Source organism: Mirounga angustirostris, unplaced genomic scaffold (assembly GCF_029215605.1).
Source record: "Mirounga angustirostris isolate CCGP_5_RB_7025 unplaced genomic scaffold, mMirAng1.0.hap1 SCAF_8, whole genome shotgun sequence".
In the NCBI taxonomy this organism is placed as follows: domain Eukaryota; kingdom Metazoa; phylum Chordata; class Mammalia; order Carnivora; family Phocidae; genus Mirounga; species Mirounga angustirostris.
Window position 1 is genome coordinate 31,408,600 of NW_026991716.1, and position 25,491 is coordinate 31,434,090.

The 25,491-nt window shown below is 39.1% G+C and overlaps 1 protein-coding gene across 5 annotated transcripts in view; it reads left to right on the top strand.

Moving 5' to 3' along the window:
• BLTP3A (bridge-like lipid transfer protein family member 3A) overlaps positions 1-25,491 on the top strand; it is a 71,724-nt gene that overhangs the window by 7,205 nt on the left and 39,028 nt on the right. For 3 of the 5 annotated variants that reach the window (XM_064597479.1, XM_064597480.1, XM_045866739.3), the window contains exons 2-4: positions 20,648-20,810; positions 20,911-20,949; positions 21,652-21,743. In XM_064597479.1, the coding sequence (XP_064453549.1) occupies positions 20,648-20,810; positions 20,911-20,949; positions 21,652-21,743 (294 nt within the window). Of the gene's footprint in view, positions 1-6,930; positions 8,971-20,647; positions 20,811-20,910; positions 20,950-21,651; positions 21,744-25,491 lie in introns of those variants that run through there. The other 2 variants (XM_064597477.1, XM_064597478.1) reach the window with 2 other exon arrangements.

Sequence of the window (25,491 nt, forward strand, 5' to 3'; positions counted from 1 at the left end):
ATTTATCTAGTATTTGTTAAAGTTACTTGAGAGATTGCTGTTAGTTTCTGAAGATAATACTTTTCAGCATCTTTAAGGTTGTGCCTAAGGTATCTAAAGAATTTAGACCTTTGAATATTTAGAAGTTGCATTTAACATTGTAATACAGAGAGGTGGAGATGAATGTTCTTTGTATCAGTGCTTAAGGAGAGAAGGGAACAAGGGCTATTTCTGTTTATCATTTTTTACTATCAAGGCATACTACAGAGGAAACTTTGACCTCAGCATGGGTGAAATAACTGAAATATATACATGGGGTTGGCTCCTTAGTGGATGTACTTATAGCATAATCATATACTGTATTCTTAGCGTGAAAAAAAAATCAGTGGTCATTTAGTTACCCTCACCTAATATAGAACCTGGTTGAATAATAATCTGTAAGTATGGCTTTAATCATTGAAAGAAAAAAAAACATTATTTTTTTAGGTTATTTATTTATTTGAGAGAGAGCAGAGCGAGTGAGAGAGAACATGAGTTGGGGGGAGGGGAGGGGGGAAGCAGGCTCCCCGCTGAGCAGGGAGCCCGACTTGGGGGATCCATCCCAGGACCTGGGATCATGACCTGAGCTGAAGGCAGATGCTTAACCGACTAAGGCACCCAGGTACCCCCCAAAATATTCTTTTCATCACAGCTCAATTATCTACACCCTCCATGATGGCAGGGACTGTGGTCCCTTGGCTGCTTTGAAAATCCGAGAGTTTGAGGGTGCTTTGAGTTGGTGCAGGAGAAGGTGTGTGGAATGGGAGCACATGGCTGGAATTCAGGGAACCTTAGACGGGAGTGGGAATAGTGGTGGGGGGAGCAGAAGGGCAAGGAAACCCATTTCACCCAGTATTGTTAAGGGACCTTTTGTTTTTGTGTGATGAGGCAAGTATTTGCTATTGATGCTGATTATAGATACTAAAGAATATTTTTCAGTATTTATAAGCAGTAGAATCAATCAGTATAGTAAAGGAAAATTTAAGTGTAAAGTAATACACATTAGAATTTAGGTAACGGTATGTTGTTTGTACCTTCTTGCCATAAAAATAAGGACTAGATATATTATAAAATATTTGTTGGATTGACATTTTTTTATTTGCCCACAGCAATGATCATTTTACATGTATACTTAGTCTTTATAGTGCATTGGTATGTGTAGCTTGGATGTCAGCCTATCATTTTAAAAATTAGAACATTGATGGTGAGAGATCAGTGTATTTAAGTCTTTGACTTAGGAAGTGGTATGTTCTCAAATTTTATTTCTAAGTTTGGGATTTGGAGTGTGTATTCCAGTAGAAATAGTGTATTAAATGTTGAGTAGGTTTCCAAGTTAGCCCACAAAACCCATAGTGGGTTAACTATATGTAATATAAGCTCAGTAGATGGAGTTCTGGGTCTTGGTTGTTGGGGAACCATTTGAAGGAGGAGTGGAGTTGGAGAAGAAGAAAAAACTTTTTTCTCTCCCATTTCTTGGAGTAAGGTCTTTTAGATCATTGAGATCATTGTATCTCAGCAAGGACTTTTTGTGGTTGTGATTAAGGGGTATGACCAGCATTTAGTCAGCGGGCTAGAGATGCTGATGTCATCCAGTTTGCAGAATAATCTCACATAAAGAAGCATTGTCCTTTGTCCTTTTTGAATTTTGAATATTTGTTAGATGTATAGGTTAATTACCCATTTAAGTTATATAAACCTAGAATCTAATTCTGTTGTAATAAACACAAAATATTGTAAGCTTTAAACTATATTGAATGTTCCAGACTGCACCTACCATGGGGGAAGATTGTTTTGAACTTTACCAAGTGTTTGTTATTATTTTAGAAAACGTTGTCACTCTTGGCAGTGCTACTCGTGGAATTGAGTTTGTTAGTGTTGAGAATCACTGACTTAGGCTAAATTCTAAAACAGCTGAAGTTTGCTCTTGATACACTCTTTTTTCCCTTGATGTTTTTCCCACCTCCTAAGGTCCTCCTCATGTACCGTTGCTCCAATTCTAGCCATAGCCCTTCACACCATACCACCCTCCTAGGCCTGCATGCCCTGCTCCTCTCACTTTTGCACCAAAATTCCCAGTTCTTTAGGATATATGATTTCAGCTAAGTCGGGGCAGGGGGGATGTAGAGAACATTTTTGGAGAAGGAATGCTACTCTAATTAGACCAGTTCTAATTCAGGGTCAGTTCTTCTAAGTTACTCTTAATTTCATAGCTTTTGATTCCACAAATACTCTGGAAGTTCCCAGTTTGTTTTTGATTTTCCAAAACTGGTTTCTGTGGCAGTTGGGGTGGGGCAGGGGGCTGGGCAGCCATTTGTGGCATGTCTGAGTCTTTTGAAAGTTGGAGAGTTCCAATATATAGAAAATCCAGATAAGGATTGGCTAAGCTCATTCAAGCTGAGTGCCTCCAGCCCTCTGGTCTAGTGCTTTCTCAGGCAGAGCTGAAAACATGCATTTCCCATTTCTTTTTATTTTTTTAAAAGATTTTATTTATTTACTTGAGTGAAAGCACGCACAGGGGCAGAGGCAGAGGGAGAGAAAGAGGGAGAAGCAGACTCCCCGCTGAGCAGAGAGCCCGATGCAGGGCTCAATCCCAGGACCCTGGGATCTTGACCTGAGCTGAAGGCAGATGCTTAATTGACTGAGCCACCACCTGCATTTCCCATTTCTAAGAGAAATCTGTTTTTCTTTTCCTTTTTGTTTCCTTCTTTCTTTCTCTCTTTTTGAAATCTGTGTTTTTTTGTTTTGTTTTGTTTTGTTTTAACTTAGGTGAAAAAAGGGACTGCAGTTCAGGAATACATTTCATTTGAGAAAATGTCTTAACAGAGGCTGATGTGAAGTTAGAGGCCTGGCAGTGTATTGTAAGACATCGTTTTCCTGAACCTCAGCAGAGTCCTCACTGTCTCCCTTCCTTTCAGGTGAAGTTGGCCGTGGCTCCTTAGTCCCCTGAGCCACAGGAGAGGGTCCTCAGTCTCTTAGAGGAAGATTTGCTACAAGATAGTTAGATGGTCAGCTACAGGTGGTGTGTCAGCCATTCTCAGATAGGGAGTCTAGCCTTCCCCTCAGATAGCCCCTGGCTGCCTTTGAGAGCTCTGTTTCTGAGACCATTTATTCATTGATTCTATCAGGAAACTTTTACTGACCACCTGAATTGTATGCCAAGCACTAGCAACTTGAAAACAAATGAGACAAGATTCCCTTTCAGGGGCTCAGCTGCCTACAGCAATAAACAGACCTGTAAGCCCAGTAAGGCATTAAAAAGTGTCTGTGGAGCCTGAGGGGCACAGATAGTCGGGGGCAGAAAGGTGATGCTGGGCAGAGGGAGCTGCATTAGTAATGGTACTGAGTTGAGAAACAGAAGGGACTGCATATGGTTCTGTGTCACTGCAATGTAGGGTTTGAGGGTGCAACGTAGCTAGAGATGCTATTGGAAAGATAGAGAGAGGCTGGATCATAGACGCTTGTATACTATGCCCAGGTACCTAGATAGGGGTCAGCTTGTTTTCTGTTGCCATTGATCTGGGTCTGAGGCAGTTGAAACTCCAAACCTCTATACCTCTATTGATTTTGTTAAAAGTGAGAGAGATGGGGGAAAAAAAGTCAGGGAGATGGTATAGTGTAGTTAAGGCTACAAGTTTTTGAGCCATACTGCTTGATTTTGAATCCTAGCTTGCTATGATCCTGGGCAAGTTATTTAACCTTTCTATGCTTCAGTTCTCTCTTCTATAAAATGGAGATAATAGTTGTCCTTTATATCATGTGGTCATTGAGAGAAATAAATTAATTAAAAATGTATAACAGTGCTTATTAGGACAGTGTCTGGAATAAAGTAAGCAATCATTAAATGTTAGCTATTATTTTAAAAATAATTTTTTTTAAAGATTTTATTTATTTATTTGACAGAGACACAGTGAGAGAGGGAACACAAGCAGGGGGAGTGGGAGAGGGAGAAGCAGGCTTCCTGCCGAGCAGGGAACCTGATGCGGGGCTTGATCCCAGGACCCTGGGATCATGACCTGAGCTGAAGGCAGGCGCTTAACGACTGAGCCACCCAGGCGCCCCTAAAAATAATTTTTGTTCTCAGAGAAATGTCATCCTTCTTTTTCATTTTTCCTGATTTTTTTTTATTGTAAAAGCTTCTAGAAAGAGCTTTTAGAATATACTAACCTCTCTCTCCCTCCTTTTTAAAAACTTTGCACTTTTTATTGTCTCTAATGGGAAGGGTGTGCCTTCTCCCTCAGCTTCACAGATAAATTTTTTTCCATGTTTACATATGACACTCTTAAACCTGGTTTAACATGTCTGGTTCATCAGAGTATTATGGTTGGTTTACAATGTGTGAAAGAATATGGATGGATTGTTGGATATACCCTTTAGTTCATTCCATCTATTTGGCAATTATCATTTATTCGCTTTGTATTATTATCAGTAAACATCAATTGAGCATTCTTATCCTAGACTTTGTGCTAGACACAGATCTAAATGAAAACAGTTATAGCTCTTGAGGAGCACATAGTCCTCCTTGGAGTTAGAGACCTTCGTTTTTATTTTAAGCTCTTTTGTTTCCTCCGCAGCTACTTACATGGTTTGAACCTATTTACTTCAGTTAGTGAATGTGCTACTATCTTAGGTATTTGTTCATTGAATGATCTCTGCAGGGGAAACTGCTCAAAGTAGTACACATTAATTGAGCATTCTTGCTCAATTGCTAGGGCTTTTCTTTCACCACCAGATGTGAAACATGGCTCATTTTGAGCAGTCTCTGCCTTTTTTTTTTTTTTTTTAAGAAGGCTCCATGCCCAGCATGGAGCCCAATGTGGGGCTTGAATTCACGACCCTGAGATAAGACCTGAGCCAAAATCAAGAGTCGGATGCTTAACCAACTGAGCCACCCAGGTGCCCTAGAACAGTCTCTGCCTCTTAAAATAAGCATACGTTAGCATACGTTAGGGCCAGTTCTGCTCAAAATTTAAGGACAGCCTCATGTATGAAATCTTTTATTCTCAGTTTCCTTCTTGAGCAGTTTTCAAAGCTCAGATAATTTATATGCCATACTTCTTCTTTTTTTTTAAGATTTTATTTATTTATTTGACAGAGAGAGACACGGTTAGAGAGGGAACACAAGCAGGGGGTAGTGAGAGAGGGAGAAGCAGGCCTCCCGCGGAGCAGGGAGCCCAGTGCGGGGCTCGATCCCAGGACCCTGGGATCATGACCTGAGCCAAAGACGCCCAACGACTGAGCCACCCAGGCGCCCCTGCCATACTTCTTTCTTTCTTTATTTTTAAAGATTTTATTTATTTATTTGACAGAGACCGAGATAGCGAGAGTAGGAACACAAGCAGCGGGAGTGGGAGAGGGAGAGCAGGCTTCCCGCCGAGGAGGGAACCCGATGTGGGACTCGATCCCAGGACCCTGGGATCATGACCTGAGCCGAAGGCAGACGCTTAACGACTGAGCCACCCAGGCGCCCTGCCATACTTCTTTAAATAATTGTTTGAGGCTATGCCATGAAGATATATCTGTTCACATTCAGTAGTGAATGACCAACAATGCCTGTTAGTAGAATAGGCCTCTTCTGAGCATTAGCAACTGCAGTTTCACTTTGGTTAATCCAAGAGCCTAGGTATAAGTCTTAAAATTAGAAATATAATACTCAGATTTCATTAATTCTGCTCTTGATGTAAGTTTGGGAATTGTCAAGACATGGAAGTACAAAGGAAATTAAAGGGAATATGTTAGGATGACAAGGAATGTTTCTAATAAAGTGAGACTTGCCAAGACTTGGGACATGAGGTGTAATATCTTCAAGGCTGATATAGGGAGAGAATTTGGCACCCTATCAATATGGGAACTGAATGGTTAAAAAATTGAGAGGGAAGAGGGCAGCTGTCTCTGAGTTACAGTTGATAAGGAGCCCCCACTATCTTACTCCTAATTCTAGGATGACCAGGAAAAGGGTATGTGGAAAAGATATTGGATAAGAAATTACAGCCATAATTCCAGGTGGTACTCAAATATGTTAACAGTCAATTAGATGAGGAGTCCATATGTAACATGCCTTACATGCCTAGACCCTTGCTAGTGGATCAGATTGCAAGTATTCAGTTCTAGAAGAAGACTGGTTTGGGGCACCTGGCTGGCCCAGTTGGTGTAGCATGTGACTCTTGATCTTGAGGTTGTGAGTTTAAGCCCCGTGTTGGCTATAGAGAGTACTTTGAAAAAGTAAAATCTTAAAAAAAAAAAAAAAAAAGACTGGTTCAAACCAGACAGGTATTGGGGCTTGAACTAAACAGGCTAGGTTTTAGCAAGGCTCCAGGCTTAAGGAAGGGAATTAGAATGTTCATCAGGGCTACTGTTGAACATTAAGGAAAGAAACATAATCTCCAGAATATCAACTGGCCTAGTATTGGGATGGGAAGGTAGGGTAAGTGGGAGTGCTTCAAGTCATCGACTACACAACTACCATGGGCGTGGGGAAATACGCATAATTGGTTACAATTGTAGAGAGTGTGAATCAGTATCATGTTTATAGAGGGAAATTTGGCAATATCTGTCAAAATGTAAAAATGTACAATTCCACTTTTATGAAATCATCCTACAGAAGGAATCAAACAAGTAAGAAAAACCTATAAGGCTTTTAATGAAATTAATGTAAAAGAGCAATCAGTTGGGACTTATTAAATAAATTATAATTCTGCATACAGAGGTGTTGCTTATAGATAACTCCCCAATTATTAAAAAGTACTTAAAAATTTGACAGTGTAAAATGCCCAAGATATATTGTTCATTGAAAATAAAAGCAAGTTTTAGAAAAGTATATATAAAATAATTTTTTCTTTTATACCTTTTTTTCCCTTTATTCCTTAGTTTCAATTTTTTTTGAGATTATTTATTTGAGACGGAGAGAGAGAGAGAGAGAATGAGCAAGTGAGAGAACAAGAGCAGGGGAAGGGAGAAGCAGACTCCCCACTGAGCAGGGAGCTTGATGCCTGGCTCGATCCCAGGACCCTGGGATCATGACCTGAGCTGAAGGCAGACGCTTAACCAACTGAGCCACCCAGGTGCCCCTGTTTCAATTTTTTTATGATAAGCACTTCACTAGCAGACTAAGAGGATGATTTATCTATTACCACCTATCATGGTATTTTTGGTAACTCATCATGGTTGCCTCTTGGGGAAGATAAAATACCAATGAGATCTAGTAGAAAAGGGTTCTACTTCTAATAATACAGGAGTATCTTATATTGATCTAGCCCTTTCTGAGATAACAGTTATGAACTCTGGACAGTATGTAAAAAAATATAACTACTTGAAGACATTGGAAAGTGACAATGAGGCAGAAATTGATAGGAAACTTGAAAGATGGGAACTGTACCAGGCATGATTCTCATGTATACAATTCTTTTGCCCCAGTTTGCATGGTGGGTGGTGGCTAGAACTCAAACAAAAGTCTACAGTTTTACTAGCTTGGGGAGTCGGATGGAGTTCAGGACTATAAGAGGGACTGGAGAATGAGGGGAGAAATCTCAGAAGGGAGGGAGCAACAGAAGAGGGAGCCCTGAAATCTGCTTTTAAATTGTCCAAATCCTTGACAGGCATGGGGAAAGACTTCATGGAGCCTAGAAAAGGCAGTAGTTGGAAAGCTGAATGAATTGAGCTGAGGTTTAGCTGCTGCCTCTTGTGGGGGAGACAGAGTTTGGAGTATGAATCTAGCCAAGTTAATTTACCAGTAGAATAAAATTCACTCTTCAGAGGAAGATTGACAGAATTTAGAATCTCAGTAATGTTCAGTATACAATAACAAATAACTAGATGTGCAGTGAAGGAAAATGTGACTCGTTGAGAATAGCAGTCAATAGAAATTGACCCCAAGATGACTCAGATGTTGGGATTATCAGACAAGGACATTAAACTTGGTAATAATAAGTGAACAGATGGAGAATCTCAGCAGAGAAGTGGGAACTATAAAAAGAACCAAATGTAAAATCTAGAACTTAAAAGTGTAATACCTGAAATGAAAAATTTATTAGATGTGCTTAACAGCAGATTGGAGATGGCTAAAGAAAGGGTTGGTGAACTTGAAAATAGAGTGCAGGAATTATTCACTCTGAAGAAAAAAGAAAAAAGATTAAAAAACAAAAAAAGAGCTTCAGTTACTGTGGGACAATATTAATATATGTGTAATTGGAGTCCTAGAAGTAAAGGAGACAGAAGACATCTGGCAGATTGTATTTTCCAAAGATAGCTGCAGCAGTATCTACCATCCTACATGTTCTCTTGGCCAATAGAATCGAGGTGGAAGTGACATTCAAGCTACGCAGAGCTCTAGTTAACAGTCCTGGCTCAGCCTGGCCTTTGAGACATTTCAGCTTAGGAATCAACCATGTGAAGTGAAGAAGCCACTAGGTGATACCAGCTCCCAGCTATTTTGGTGTCCCAGATGAAACCCCAGAATTCATGAATCAGAGTCAATCTATCCCAGTTGTCCCTTGAATGAATTTCTAATGCACAAAATCTGTGAACTTAATAAAATGCTTACTGTTTTATGGCACTAGGTTTGGAGTGATTCGTTATGCTGTAGTAGATAACTAAAACAGGACAAAAATATTTGAAGAAATAATGGCTGACAACTAAACAATAAAAAGACAACCCAATTTAAAAATGAACCAAAGATCTGAATAGATCTTTCTCTCTCTCTCTCTCCCTCCCTTTCTCTCTCTCTCTCTTTCTTTCTTTCAAAAGATTCTATTTATTTGACAGAGAGAGAGTGTGAGAGCACAAGCAGGGGGAGTGGCAGAGGGAAAAGAAGCTCAGTGGGGGGCCCGATGCACGGCTCAATCCCAGGACCCTGGATTCATGACCTGAGCCAAAGGCAGATGCTTAATGGACTGAGCCACCCAGGTGCCCCAGACATTTCTTTAAAGAAGATGCATAAATGGCCACAAACATGAAAAGGTACTCAACGTTATCAGCCATCAAGGAAATGCAGATCAAATAGAATGGCTATAAGGATGACTGTAATAAAAAAAGACAGATAATAACAGTGTTGGTGAAGATACGGAGAAATAATAACAAATGTTGGTGAGGATGTGGAGCAATTGGAACTCTAAAACACAGCTGGTAGGGCTGTAACATGGTGTAGCCACTAAGGAAAACAGCTGGGCAGTTCCTGAAAAAGTAAAGAGTTACCATTTTACCAGCAGTTCCATTCCTACATGTATACCCAACAGAAATAAAAGCATATGTCCACACAAAAACTTGTACTTGCATGTTCATAGTAGCATTATTCATAATATCCGCAAACTGGACACAACCCAAATGTTCATCAGTTGATGAATGGGTAAAATGTGGACTATCCATATAATGGAGTATTTTTTACCATAAAAAGGAAAGAAGTGCTGATTCCTGTTATAACATGGATGAACCTTGAAAATATGCTAAGGGAAAGAAGCTATTTACAAGAGACCATATGTTATATAATTCTGTTTATATTAAATGTCCAGGATAGGCAAATCTATAGAGACAGAAAATAGAATAATGGTTACCAGGTTAGGGGAAGTAGGGAAAATGGGGATAATAGCTGAAGGGTACAGGTTTTTTTGGAAGAGGGTAATGAAAACATTGTAAAATTGATTAAGCTTATGGTTGCAAAACTCTGTGAGTATACTAAAAACCACTGAATTGCACATTTTAAACATTGCATGGAGCACTGGGTGTTATATGCAAACAATGAATCATGGAACACTACATCAAAAACTAATGATGTACTGTATGGTGACTAACATAACATAATAAAAAAATGAATGTGTATATGGTATATGAATTAATTTCAATAGAGCTGTTCTTGAAATAATGGCTAAAAGTTCCAACAGAACTTTTAAACAGATTTATAGAATCCGAGAAGCTCAGTCAACCTTAAGCAAAATAGATACAAAGACTACTCCAGGCACATCACAGTCATATTGCTGAAAACTAAGGAGAAAGAGAAGAACTTGAGAGCAGCCAGAGAAAAGTGACTCATCACACAAAGGAGAACAATGATCTAAATTAATGGCTCGCTTCTCATCAATAACAACAGAGGCAAGAAGATAATGGGATGATACATTTAAAATGCTGAAAGAGGGCGCCTGGGTGGCTCAGTTGGTTAAGTGACTGCCTTCGGCTCAGGTCATGATCCTGGAGTCACGGGATTGAGTCCCACATCGGGCTCCCTGCTCGGCAGGGAGTCTGCTTCTCCCTCTGACCCTCCTCCCTCTCATGCTCTCTGTCTCTCATTCTCTCTCTCGCAAATAAATAAAAAATCTTAAAAAAAAAAAAAAATTAAAATGCTGAAAGAAGCTCTCAACCTAGAATTCCATGTCCAGCTTAAATATTTTTTAAAAATAGGAAGTAAAATAAAGGCATTTTTAGACAAATGAAAACTGAGAGAATCCTAGTAGTACTACAAGAGATAATGAAAAAAGTTCTTCAGATTGGAGAGGAATGATACCACATGGAAATTTGGATCTATAGGAAAGAGTGAAGAACACTGGAAATGTAGGTGTAAAAGACTATATATTTTTTATTCTCAATTTCTTTAAAAGACAAGACTTAATTGTAGGTCTATGACATATGTACAGTAGTCCCCCTTATCCACAGTTTTGCTTTCTATGATTTCGGTTACCTGTGGTCAACCGCAGTCCAGAAGCAGATTATCCTCCTGACATATCATCAGAAAGTCAGTAGTAGCCTGACACTGTGTCATAGTACCTACGTCAGTCATCTCACTTCAACTCATCACATAGGCATTTTATCATTTTACATCATTATAAGAAGGGTGAGTACAGTACAATAAGATATTTTGAGAGAGACCACATTCACATAACTTTTATTACAGTATATAGTTATAATTGTTCTATTTTATTATTGTTAATCTCTTACTGTGCCTAATTTATAAATTAAACTTTGTCATAGTTATGTATTAATAGAAAAAAACCCCCAGTATATATAGGATTCAGTACTATCTGCAATTTCAGGCATCCACTGGGGGTTTTAGGATGTAGCCCTTGTGGATAAAGGGGGACTACTGTAGATATAATAAATATGACAAGTATAGTCCAAAAGGTGAAGGGCAGTAAATGAACTATTTTGCAAAGATTCTTAAATTCTTATGTGAACTACAATATTTGCTCTAAGTAGATTGTGTTAAGTTTACATATTGTATCCCTAGAGCAGTCTCTCTCTTTCTGTCTCTCTCACACACACATAAAGAGATACAGCTAAAAAACCCATAAAATAATTATAATGAAATACTAAAAATAAATAGATTAACCTAAAAAGAAGGCAGGAAAGGAGGAATAGAGGAAAAAACCAGATGGAACAAATAGAATGGTAAACCAAAATCTAACCAGTATCTTGATTTTGGCTCAGGTCATGGTCTCGAGGGTCATGAGTTCAAGCCCCACATTGGGCTCTGCACTCAGTGGGGAGTCTGCTTGAGATTTTCTCTCTTCCTCTCCCTCTACTCCTTCCCTCCTCCCCCCGCCCATGTGTGCACGTGTGTACTCTTTCTCTCTCAAATAAAATCTTAAAAAAGAAGAGTTAAAAAAAAATACACATGAGGGGCTCCTGGGTGGCTCAGTCGTTAAGCGTCTGCCTTCGGCTCAGGTCATGATCCCAGGGTCCTGGGATTGAGTCCCGCATCAGGCTCCCTGCTCCACTGGAAGCCTGCTTCTCCCTCTCCCACTCCCCCTGCTTGTGTTCCTGCTCTTGCTCTCTCTCTCTCTCTCTCAAATAAATAAAATCTTAAAAAAAAATACACATGAAACAAAACAAAACAATTAAAAGCTTGTGGGCTCTCTCTCTCAAATGAATAAATAAAATCTTTAAAAAAAAAGCATAAAAGGGCAAATCCACAATTATAGTTGGGTGTTTTTAATACTCTTCCCTCAGTAGTTGATAGAACAACTTGAGAAATACCAATAAAAATATAGAAGATCTGGGAAGCCTGGGTGGCTCAGTGACTTAAGCATCTGCGTTCGGCTCAGGTTGTTATCCCAGAGTCCTAGGATCGAGCCCGTGTGGGGCTCTCTGCTCAGTGGGGAGCCTGCTTCTCCCTCTACCCCTGCCTCTCTCCCCTGCTTGTGCACTCTGTCTCACTCTCTCAAATAAACAAATAATATCAAATAAATAAAATCTTTAAAACAAAAAATTTAGAAGATCTGAGTAACATTTTGCATTGCCTTGCCTAATTGACACTAATAGAACACTGTACATAACAACTGAAGAATATATGTTCTTTTCAAGTGCACAGGGAATGCTCACCAAAATAGACCATACATTAAATATGTCTCAACAAATTTCATAATATTGGGAAGTTACATAGTATATTCCCTGACTATAGTATGGAATTAAATTAAAAATCAATACCAATAAGGGTGCCTGGGTGGCTCAGTCGGTTGGGCGACTGCCTTCGCTTGGGTCATGATCCCAGAGTCCTGGGATCGAGTCCCACATCGGGCTGCTGGTTCAGCGGGGAGCATGCTTCTCCCTCTGACCCTCTCCCCTCTCATGCTGTTTCTCTCTCTCTCTCTCTCTCTCAAATAAATAAATAAATAAATAAATAAAATCTTAAAAAAAAATCAGTACCAATAAGATAACTAGAAAGGCCCTGCAAATTTGGTATATTTAAAATACATTTCTAGGGGCACCTGGGTGGCTCAGTCGTTAAGCGTCTGCCTTCGGCTCAGGTCATGATCCCAGAGTCCTGGGATCGAGCCCCGCATCGGGCTCACTGCTCAGCGGGAAGCCTGCTTCTCCCTCTCCCACTCCCCCTGCTTGTGTTCCCTCTCTCGATGTGTCTCTCTCTGTCAAATAAAATCTTTTAAAAAAATACATTTCCAAATAACTCATGGTCAAAGAAAACATAAAAGAAGTTAGGAAATATTTCTAGCTAGTTGGCAATGAAAATTCAACATATCAAAACTTGTGGGATATAGCTAATAAAGTGAGTATTGGGAAATACGTAGCTTTAAACATTTATATTAGGGAAAAGTTTAAAAATCTGTGACTGAGGGCGCCTGGGTGGCTCAGTTGGTTAAGCGACTGCCTTCGGCTCAGGTTATGATCCTGGAGTCCCAGGATCGAGTCCCGCATCGGGCTCCCTGCTCGGCGGGGAGTCTGCTTCTCCCTCTCCCACTCCCCGTTTGTGTTCCCTCTCTCGCTGTGTCTTTCTCTGTCAAATAAATAAATAAAATCTTAAAAAAAAAAAAAATCTGTGACTGAAGTTTCCAACTTAAGATACTAGAAAAAGATGAGCAAAATAAGCCAAGTAAGTAGAATAAAGGAAAAACAGAGTAGAAATCACTGAAATTGAAAATAGGACAAAAATAGAGAAAATTAATACAAAAGTTTTTTTTTAAATATCAAAATTAACCTTTAGTGAAACTGATCAAGAAAAAAATCATAAATACTACCAGGAATGAAAGAGGGGATATAGATAGATCTTACAGATGTTAAAAGGTACTAAGGGATATTATGAATATCTTTTGTCAAAAAATTCAACTTAGATGAAATGCATATAATTATTTGAAAAACATAACTTACCAGAACTGACCATGAAATAGAATATCTGAGTAGCCTTATGTCTATTAAGGAAATTACATTTGTTATCAGAACCTTTTTTAATAAAGAAAACTCCAGGTGCAGATAGCTTTATTGATGACTTCTTTTTTTTTTTTTAAAGACTTTATTTATTTGACAGAGAGAGACAGCACAAAGCAGGGGGAGTGGCAGGCAGAGAGAGAGGGAGAAGCAGGCTCCCCACAGGGCAGGGAGCCTGATGTGGGGCTCAATCCCAGGACCCTGGGATCAAGACCTGAGCTGAAGGCAGTCACTTAACCGACTGAGCCACCCAAGGTGCCCCTCATGACTTCTTTTGAACATTTAAGTAAGAAATAATACTCATTTAACACCAATTCTTTAGGGAAATAGAGAAGGGAAACACTTCCCATCTTGTTTAACATGGTAACAGAAGCCTGACAGAGATGTTGCAGACAACATGAATATCTATATAGAAATCTTATGGCTTCTTTAAAAAAAGTTACTAGAACTGATAAATTAGCTTAGCAAGGTTGCAATGTACAAGATCAATATATAAATATCCATTTTCATAAAGATTGGAAATGAAGAAGTAAAACTGTCTCTATTCACAGATATAATTGTTTACATAGAAGATCCTAAGGAACCTACAAAAGAACCACTAGAGCTAATAACTGAATTTAGTAAGGTTGTAGGATACAAAGTCAATATAGGGGCACCTGGCTGGCTCAGTTGATGGAGTGTGCAACTCTTGATCTCGGGGTTGTAAGTTTGAGCCCCATGTCGGGTGTAGAGATTACTCAAAATCTTAAAAAAAGGTCAGTATAAAAATATCACTTTTATTTTTATCTTCTAGCAACAAACAACTAGAAAAAAATTTTAGTTTCCTTTACAATAGTAAATATTCCTTTACTGTACATATATATATGAAGAAAAGGTGTATACTGAAAACTATAAAATATGCCTAGAGAGGTTAAAAAAGATCCAAATAAATATGCCTACTTTGATTGTATACCATGTTCAAGGATAGGCTGATTCACTTTTGTTAATATGTCAGATCTCCCCAAATTCAACTATGCAATCCCAATCAGAATTTCAGCAGGTGCTTTCCGCACCTCCCCCCCCCCCCCCCGGATAGAAAGTGGCAGGCTGATTAAAAAATTTATAAGGAAATGAAAGGGACCTAGAATGGCCAAAATAATCTTGGGAAAAAAGTAAAAATGAAGTTTATACTACTTACTTTCAAGACTTAAAATGAAGTTACCATAATATAGCCAGTGTGGTATTGGCATAAGGATAAGCAGATCAGCAGAACAAAATATAAAGTTCAGAAATAAGCCACTGTATATAAACTGCACCTTAAATGAAACAATTAAAAATTTTGAAAACAAAAATCCAGAAGGAGAATTTTCTTCTAAGAAAGGCATATATCTGTTCATGTAGAAGTTTTGAGAGTAAAACCTATTAGGGCAAACTTCTAAGATTGGATGGCATATTCCATCACGTTATCCAGGATGGAATAATGTTAGCTACTTTAGTGATTGAGATGGTTTGTTTAGATGATTTAGGGGTCCTGTGTTTAAATCAATGGCTTGATGTGTTATATTTTTGCTAAAAGATATGCCTGTGGTGTGGCTGGGCAGTGAAAATACTTTGATATGGATTTGGGTAGGAAGCTTAGAAACCAAGGCCTGAGCTGTGATCACCTTAGTGGAAAAAGAAGTGAAGGAAACAAAGTGTATTTGCAGACATTTTTGCTTTTGTGGGGGTTCAATTTCTGTGGGACCTGAAGCAGACAGCTTATTGCAACTTATTCACTGTATTATTAACAATAAAAGTGTTGAATTACAGGGTACAGGGTAGAAAATTGAATGAATGCTGGGTTAAGTCTCATTTCTGCTATTTACTTAATTGCAGGTTTACCACTGGCTAGCTGGACAAGTCATTTAACTCACTGGCCATTTGAAAATTGTAGATTTGGACTAAATGATTATTTAAGATTCCTTCTACTCTGAAATTCTGTGAGTCTGAAAATCTAAGAATTCTCACTTCCTAACATGGTGGTACATTTTCACAAAGATGTCTGAGAGTCTTTCTCTGTTGTCTCTTTGGCAGATTGCAATCCCCTGGCAGAAATGAAACCTGATCAAAATCTGTTTCTCCAACTTGATTTCATCTTAGCCTCTGTGCTCTGTAACAGTGACAGATGGCCAGAAAAATGTTTCCCCACATACTTGAAGTAGAATAAATAGCAGGCTTCCATTAGCCTTTTCAACAACCCTGGAATCAGTGATATTATCCTCAATTAGGAACACAGATGCTGAATAAAGTGGTTTCAGATCAGATCTCAGATCTGGTTTCCTTGGTTGAGCAAACCTCCACAATCCTCCACACCAGGCCCCATGGATTACCTTTTTACTTATTCTTTGTTATTACTGTAAAATGCAGTCAAAATCAGTTGAGGAATTCTTACTGTGTTTTTTTGAGAAGCTAATAATACGCTATCCATCTTTTGTTGAATACTAAAAGTAAATTGGTAAATGAAAAAGCAAATATATATCATTATTACTGTTAGGGGAGGACAATCATGGTGGTCCAGCAAACCTACAGGTAATCTCGAGAGATTTTTTATTCTGATAGCCAAAGTTATATAATAAAAGGAAGTTTATCCTCTTGGTTATCTTCTATGCCCTACCTGGAAATATGAATGATCACTTTTCATCTGGATCTCACCTACTTTGGGGTAGGAAGACTGGTTCTCTTGGGTTTTGTAGTATGCCAAGAGGCTGGTGAGCATCCTCACTGAGATTAGTCTGTCGTCCTGGCTGGCTGGTGTTTACACTTGCACTTATTTCCAAGATAAGTCCATGTGGTTACTATCAGGATAAATTGGGCACAGGGTTCTCTCCTCCACAGAACTGCCCTGAAGAAGTCAGTGCTGTCATTTGCCAGATGACATTGTTACAAAATTCATAGAACTCTGCCAGATGACATTGTTACAAAATTCATAGAACTCAAAGTTAAGCTAAGCTGGTTACCAACTATAGGCCTATTGTTTTCAGGTGGTTGGTCTTGCCTTTACAAGCTTGATTTTGACTATTTTCATTGATAATTTTTTCCCCTGTTCTCAGTTCTCTATAGTATTAGAGAGACAAGGGATGAAAATCTATTCTTGGAGCTAGAGTGGGATATAATGGAAAGGCTTTCTGGGGAACATTAATTCAGTTTTAAACTCGTCCAGATTTCAGTTTGTAGACACCTGGGTGGAAAGGATAGAAATAGGCATACTAGGAATGGAGGATGATACATTGAAATAGAAAGAGATCTGTGTTTATGTTTCATTCAAAGTATGTTCCTCTTTTTTTTTTTTTTTTTTTTTCAGAGAGGAACATACTTGAAAAAGTCCCTATCACTTTCTTTTCTTAAAAATGGTTTTTATCATAAAGAAGAGTAGTTTGTCTTTGTGATTTTCAGCCTTTTCTCTCCTGCATGTTAAAGGAGTCCTTACTCCCATCTCTGACAGTGACTCACACTTACCATGTTTCCCAGTTGAGGCAGGGAAGTGGGGTCTTATCATAATTTGTGGGGAGGAAAGGAACAGACATACAGTTACAGTCTTCAAAACTGATTTCACATCTTCAAAAATTCTTTTTTTTTTTTTTTAAGATTTTATTTATTTGACAGAGACACGGCGAGAGAGGGAAAACAAGCAGGGAGAGGGGGAGAGGGAGAAGCAGGCTTTCTGCAGAGCAGGGAGCCCGATGCGGGGCTCGATCCCAGGACCCTGGGATCATGACCTGAGACAAAGGCAGATGCTTAACGGCTGAGGCACCCAGGCGCCCCACATTTTCAAAAATTCTTATCTTTAAGACTAATACTTCTGAAGGATGCCTCACCCCAATTTGTGAGCTGATATGGCTTCCCTGAATACTTAAGAGTAGAGGAAAGGTTGCTAGAAGGAAATAATTGTAATATCTTATTTAAATATAAAAGAGGCTTGAAAAAGAAAGCCTACCTGTACCTAATGATTACAAATCATGTTGAGTTCTGTTTTCTGCTTTCCTTTCCTTCCTGCAGGATTGTGTTTCCTCCAGGTTCCTAAGGGGCATGTACTATATCTTCCTTTAGTTTCAGTTGTTGTTCTTGTTTTATGTAGTGGAAGTGTTTAAGATGTTCTTTTTTCTATTTCACACCCCAGTCCTATTTCCTTGTAGATGGCCATTCCTTGAAGGAAAAGAGAAATTCTCTTTCCCTCTGTAGCAAGTTAGTTTTCAGAGGATAGGAGCCACTGTAGAAAGCGTGTCTTTTGGGTCCAGAGAATAAAATTGGCTCATACGCAGTAAATGTTGATTAAAAAATTTTTTTATGAATTAAAGTCAGTAAAAGTATGTGTAAGGGTATAGGATTTTATTTTACCCTGCTTAGAAGCTAATAATTAGCCTGCTGTAGTTCATGGACGCTGACAGAGCAGAAGAGACTCCTGGATCCGAGACCAAGGACTTTATTACTCATGGTCCAGCAAGTAGCATAAGCATATGTTTGCATTAGTTCCCCTTGCCCGCTTAAGTCCCATCGGAGTGACATGAATGGGCCCAGATGGATGCTTGCACATATGTTATAGGAATAGAACATTGAACTTGGGGAATCCATTGTTTTTATAGTAAGTGGTAAGCAAGCCTGCTGTATGTCCTAGGGTGGGGCACATTACTTCATCCCCCAAAGCTGATCTTTTCAAACACAGTCCTGAAAAGTGGCCTGGGTAAGGAGTGGTCAGGGTCATGCATTTTTGGCATACTCAGCAAGACACATAGGAGTATGAGAGACCCATGGAGGAGTAGCTCTCCCAACAGTAAGTACCTATAGTAGGGAATTTATAGAGATCTTAGAATTATTATGAAATATTTGCTGTACAAAAAGGTTTAGAGAGTAATATAATGAATAGCCATACAGTCACCTCCCAGCGTGACAAATAAGTATTATTCGTATAGTTGCAGCTTCCTGTGGACCCTTCCCCTTGTCTCACAGGTAAGCAGTTTCCTGAATTGTCATCATGCCAGTGCATTCCTATGAATCCCTTAATATCATATAGTATTTTGTTCCATGTTTATAAACTTCTAAAAATTTTTTTTACTATCATTTAAAAATTGTTAAAGAGCCTTTTTACATAGTAGCATTTTAGGCACTGTAGAAAAAAACTGTGAAGATAAAACTCTTGCATGTCACGATCTTATGGTCCGAGGAAAACCAAAACCACTAAAATATAGCTTAGTCATAGGAAAGGATATACGTGAAAAAATAAAAGTTGGTAAATAATATGTAACTCTAAAGTCAATTATTAGCATCTAATATATGTAAGGGCTAAGTATAGTTATGGATGGAGGGCAAAATACAATTCATTATTGGGGTGGAAAATGGTGACTCTGAGAGGCAGCAACAGTGAGAATTACAGGCATGAGATTTGTCATAGACAATTTGTCATACAGGAGAGAGGGATATGCTGTGAGGAACTGGCCTTAAATTGATCTAACCAAAAAGATGGGAGAAGGGAGCTGGGAGTAGGTAGCCAGCAGGATAGTTAGCTGAGAGGTATGTAGGTGTGTCAGGTGACCATTTTGATTAGGAGGGATGGCTAAGACTGAGCCTCTGACCTCACAGGGCTTCATATCTAATCACATAGGGTGGTTACATAGGAGAGAATTAGAAAATATCCCAAGACCCTCTGTGATTATGACTTAAATGTGTGTAACAGATTCCAGAGATGTAGAAGAAAAAAAGTTTCAGGTGAGTTGCAGCAGTGAGGGAAAGCGCCTCAGTGAGAAGTCTTGCATTGGGCCTTGAATGGCAGATTGTGGTAAGGATGCTTCAGGAAAAGGGGTGGCAAGAGCACATGAGCAGACTGGAGACACTAAGTGTGGAACAGTGCAAAGATTGACCTGTGGGAATTATGTCCAGGCCACTTGACCTATATAGTTTCCCATGGTCTGTATTTTGCTGGTTGCACGCTTATGGTGCAGTTCAGGAGTTTCCCTTTGTCCTCTGTATTTCCTACAAATTAGCAACTGGACCTAGTAGCATGATGCGATTCAGGCTTATTCCCTTTGGCAGTACTAGAGGTGGGGAGGGGGGTGTTCTTTGATCACATGAGTAAAGGTATGTGTAAGGGTCTGGGATTTCATTTGACCCTACTTAACAAGCCAACAATTAGCCTGTTACTGTTTCACATTCTAACTTCATAGAGCTCCCTCGTCTGTTTCAAGTAGTGTTAAAAAATATAACTTGCTTTCTGAAATATCCTGGTCTGTCCCCTGCCCCTCCCCACCCCCACTTTTGTTTGTACCATCTCTTTGTTTCTGTTTTCCCTATCTTGTTCAATTTGGATTCCTCTCTCAGCAGTTTCTTTTCAGCGTTGGTGCCCTGTCCTAGGAAGGAGCCTGGTTAGTTCCATGAGTTTTTAAGGCTAGACTGCTCCAGGTCCTTTAGGCCTCACTGGGGACCCCTTGCAGTGGACTCAACCCCACTAGTTTCAGTCTCTGCGATCAGATTGGCCCACATTGCTTTTCATTTAAAACTTGGTTATTTGGGGTTCTTCTGTTCTCTGGTCTGTCAGATGCCCTATTGCTTCCCTTTATGTTGATCTGCATAGCTGATTATAGTACTTGTGTCTCCTGGCCATTGGTGTTTTTCTCTCTTTATATGGGGGTTTATGAGGATGCTTCATCGTCTAGTTTTGTTACGGATGTTATCCATGGGCTTTTTGTGGTGTTATCTAGTTGCTCTGTTTTAATGTGGGGATTCAGAAATACCAAAGGCTATGTTGCCACTTCGATAGCCATTTGTCCAGAATCCCATCATAGGTGCTTGAGTAGAAAGGTGACACATCATGAGTAGAATGGTAGGTCTGACCTAACGTCTTACTTGGCATAGAGACAGTGTGGTCATTAGTCAATATTGGTTCTTTAACTTTCTCTTTTCTCCAAATTGAAAAGTGTTGGCTATAATGCTCATTTTGTGGATTTCCATGGAAATAATAGCTTCTTATCTTTACTCTTTTCAGGTTCACCAAGAATCTTTCCCCGGACAAAATCAATTTGAGCACCCTGAAAGGGGAGGGTCAGCTGACCAACCTGGAGCTGGATGAAGAGGTTCTACAGAATGTGCTGGAGCTGCCTACCTGGTTAGCCATTACTCGGGTCTACTGCAACAGGGCCTCCATCCGGGTGAGAATGGGGGTCAGAGTGCTGTTGTTGTCCTTGGCCAGCAGGCATGCTTTCTTGAGGGGCAGCTCCCACAGCCCTGAGTGTTGCTTTCCTCTTGCAGATCCAGTGGACAAAGTTGAAGACACACCCCATTTGCTTGGTAATGGCCTTTCTTGATTGCAAGTAATCAAATGGGATGGCTGGGGTGGGGTTTTAAAAGATCTGAGAGGAGATGGGGAGGAGTCCTGACAGGCTATCCCTTTTGGGAGTGGTGATTGCTCTGTCTGGCTTGTGAGCTTCTCTCTGAGACAGAGTGACTATTGTCTGGGCTTATTCTGAAATTACCGTGCGGTGTGGCAGTTAGCACTGAGACACAAGACACAGGAGTCCTGAGTTGGTTGTTTTGCCTTTGTTTTTTATAACAAATTTTGCTGCCCGGGTTCTACTTTTAGATTTCCTTTGGAATCCTGACAGAGAAAAAATTAGAAATTTAGTTCATGTCGACTATTGGGTGATTATCAGCTGAAAGCCCTTCAGGAACTCATCAGTGCTTATCTTTATCTGAAGATTGGAATCCCCAGGGATAGTAATACTTCTGTAACTTGGATTTATGTTTTAGTTTTCTGCTGTGAGTTAATCCCATGCTTGTCCTAGAGTTCTGCTGCTAATGGACATGGAAGAGGGAAGATGAGGCCTCTTCTTGCATTTCAGTTTGTTCATTCATTCAACAAACATTTATTGCCTGCCCCCTGTAGGCACAGCACTCAACTAGGCAGTAGAGCATAGGGATGAATAAGACTCAGTGTGTGCTGTGTAGGTTTTTGTGCAGATGCTTATTAGCTCTCCGTGGCTTTTATTTCAGTGTCTGGATAAGGTAGAGGTGGAGATGAAGACATGTGAGGAGCCTCGGCCCCCGAATGGGCAGTCTCCCATTGCCCTTGCTTCAGGACAGAGGTTGGTTCCGTAGGTCCCTATTATTTCCAACATGTTACCTGTTCTGTATCAACTTTTAGTGAAAAATAAACTTTTTATTATGGGAATTTTCCAACCTACACTAAAGTGGAGAGAATAGTGTAATCAACCCCTATGCAACTAAGATCTAACTTCCAACAGCTATCAACATTTTGCCATTCTATTTTCACCTTTTTCCTGCCACTGTGTGTGTTTGTGTGTATGTGTGTGTGTGCGCGTGCGCGCACACTGTCGTATTTGAAAGCAAATCCCAGACACCATATGATTCCATCTGTAAATACTTCTGGATACTGTGTCTTTAAGAGACAGGGATTGTGAAGAAAGAAAGAAAAAACACACAATACTATTATCACAATCAATAGAATTAATAGGAATTTGTTAATATTATTTAATACTTATTTCATATTCAGTTTTCCTGAATTGTCTCTAAAATATTTTTTCCAATACAGTGTGGCTCCAAAGAGCTCCACATATTACATTTAGGGATTTGCCTTTCAAGGCTCTTTAATTCTTTTCTTTTTTTTTTTTTTAGATTTTATTTATTTATTTGAGAGAGAGAATGAGAGACAGAGAGCACGAGAGGGAAGAGGGCAGAGGGAGAAGCAGACTCCCCGCCGAGCAGGGAGCCTGATGCGGGACTCGATCCCGGGACTCCAGGATCATGACCTGAGCCGAAGGCAGTCGCTTAACCAACTGAGCCACCCAGGCGCCCTTGTTTTTATTTTCTAAAAGATTTTATTTATTTATTTATTTGTTTGAAAGAGAGAAAGAAAGAGAGAGCATGAGCGGGGAGGGGCAGAGGGAGTGGGAAAGGGAGAAGCAGGCTCCCCACTGAGCGGGGAGCCCTACGCGGGGCTCGATCCCAGGACCCTGGGATCATGACCTGAGCCAAAGGCAGAGGCTTAACCGACTGAGCCACCCAGGCGCCCTTCAAGGCTCTTTAATTCTAAACAATCCCCCACCTCCACTCTTTAATAAACCATTTATTCTTTGTATAAACTAGATTGTTTTTTCTAAAGAATTTCCCACATTTTATATTTCGGCTGATTGTGTCCTCAAGGTTCTATTTTAAATGTTTCTCATTTAAACCGAGAGTAAGATTTAAAGGCTTGATTTGAGTAAATGTTTTTGTTTTTTGTTTTCTTGGTAAGAATGCTCTAGAAATTGTACCGTGTATTTCCTATTGTGACATATCAGGAGGGACAAAATGTTCCTTTGGTTAAGATTAATCAGTGGATTCAGATGATGATGGTCTGCTTTATCTGTTGTGATTAAGTTCCTTATCTATTTCACCTCATGGTGAAAGGACTGTTGATAACCATTTGATGATAGTTGTATAGATCTGTTATTTCATTGTAGGCTGCAAAACAGGGATTTTATAATTCTTTTCTTCCTATTGCGTTTACTAGCAATAATAGATTAGCAATAATCTCTAAGATTTTTTGTGGGTGTGAGGGGAGGATGAAGGAGGTTTATCATTTTGAATTCATGTTGTTTTTAACAACTTTATTAAAGTATAATTGATACAAAATAGACTACATATACAAAGTATACAATTTGATAAGTTTTAGCATATGCATACACCACGAAATCATCAACACAATCAAGACAATGAACATATCCATTAACCCTTAAACATATTGTTGTTCTCCTTTATATTCCTTCTCTTTCCTTTCTCACCCCTTCCTATTCCCAGACAAGCATGGCTTTCTGTGACTATAGATTAGTTTACATTTTCTATAATTTTATATAAATAAATCATATAGTATGTACTGATTTTTGTCTGGCTTCTTTTAGTCAGCATAATTATTTTGAGATTCATTCATGTTGTTGAGTGTATCAGTAGTTCATTTCTTTTATTACTGAGTAATATATTCCATTGTGTGGATAGATCACAATTTGTTTATCCATTCATTGTTAATTGAAACTTTATTTACAGTTTTTGGCTATTGTGAATAATGCTGCTATGAACATTCATGTACAAGTTTTTGTGTGGTCATGTGCTTTTATTTCTCTTGGGTAAATGCCTAGGAGTGGAATGGTCAGGTGGTACGGTAGGTAAGATTTAGCTTTTTAAGAAACTGCCAAACTTTTCCAGAGTGGTTTACTATTTTAGATTCTTTTTACATGTTTTTACATTGAAATTTTCTTACATCCTACACTTCCATTTACTTAAAAAAATGTTTGTTGTATTTCATACATTTATAATCATTATTTGTTTTGATATTCAGATGTCCTCATCTTTGGCTAGTGAGAGCCTTTCGAAGTCACCTCCTGTGTTTTTTGGAGAAGACCCCAATAATCTTTTTGCTTTTAGACAGAATAAGATGTTTCAGGCTTCTCATATACATCCTTACTTCAGACCTGGAATCTGACATTTCTCCAAGGAACCCTGATTCCTTTTAGTGAGAAATGTTATTTAGAGAGAACAGTCTGGGCAAAATTGTATTCATTGAGTTGTCATTTGAATTGAGACCTTAGTGTTCAGTTCTAGGGTAAAGGTATTTTTAAGAAAGAGAAAAATAAATCATGCCAATATGCTGATGTTTCTCAATTCAAATAAAAAGAGGATTTTAAAATAACTTTTTAGATTTAATGTTTGTATTTTTTGTTCATGTGCTGAACCTTGGTTCCTAACAACAATAATATAATAAATGATTTACTTTTTCAATTGTTTAAAAAAATAACAAAGCCAATATTATAACTATCAATAAGATTACTGAATACAGTAGATTTCTGTGTGTTCATGTGTTTTAACCTTATGATATATCCCACTAGGGAAGTATGGTCAAATGCTGTGTTTTAAAGTCACTTGAAGTCATTTTTTATATGGTTGGGATACCAATTTGACATATAGAGAAGTTCATTTTTTTTTTTAAGAGAAATTTTGCAGTTTTAGGTTCACAATAAAGTTAGAGGAAGGTACACAGATTTCCCATATCCCCTTGCCCCCACGCATGCATAGCCTTCTCCATTATCAACATCCCCTACCAGAGTAGTACATTTGTTACAGTGGTTAAACCTATATTGACACATCACAATCACCCAAAGTCCATAGGTCATATTAAGGTTCACTCTTGGTTTTGTACATTCTAGGGGTTGGGACAAATGTATAATGACATATATCCACCATTATGGTATCACAGTGTATTTTCACTGCCCTAAAAATTCTATGTGCTCCACTTATTTATCTCTATCCCTGCCCCCAACCCCTGAAACAACTGGTCTTTTTTCACTATCTCCATTGTTTTTCCTTTTCCAGAATGTCATATAGTTGGAATCATACAGTATGATTCCATCTTTTTATTTTTTAAAGGATTTTATTTATTTATTAGAGAGAGAGAGACAGAGAGAGTATGAGCAGGGGTAGCGGCAGAGAGAGGGAGAAGCAGACTCCCCACTGAGCAGGGAGCCTGATGTGGGGCTCAATCCCAGGATTCTGGGATCATGACCTGAGCCGAAGGCAGACACTTAACCAACTGAGACACCCAGATGCCCCCATCTTAACCATTTTTAAGTGTGCAGTTCAGTAGTGTTAACTGAACTCACATCCTGCAACAAATCTCTAGAGCTTTTTCATCTTCTGAAATTGGAACTTTGTATCCATTTGTATTGGTTTGCTATGACTACCATGACATAATACCATAGCCTGGGTGCCTAAATAGTTGAAATTTATTTTCTCATAGTTCTGGGGGCTTGAGGTCTATTATCAAGGTATCAGCAGGTCCTG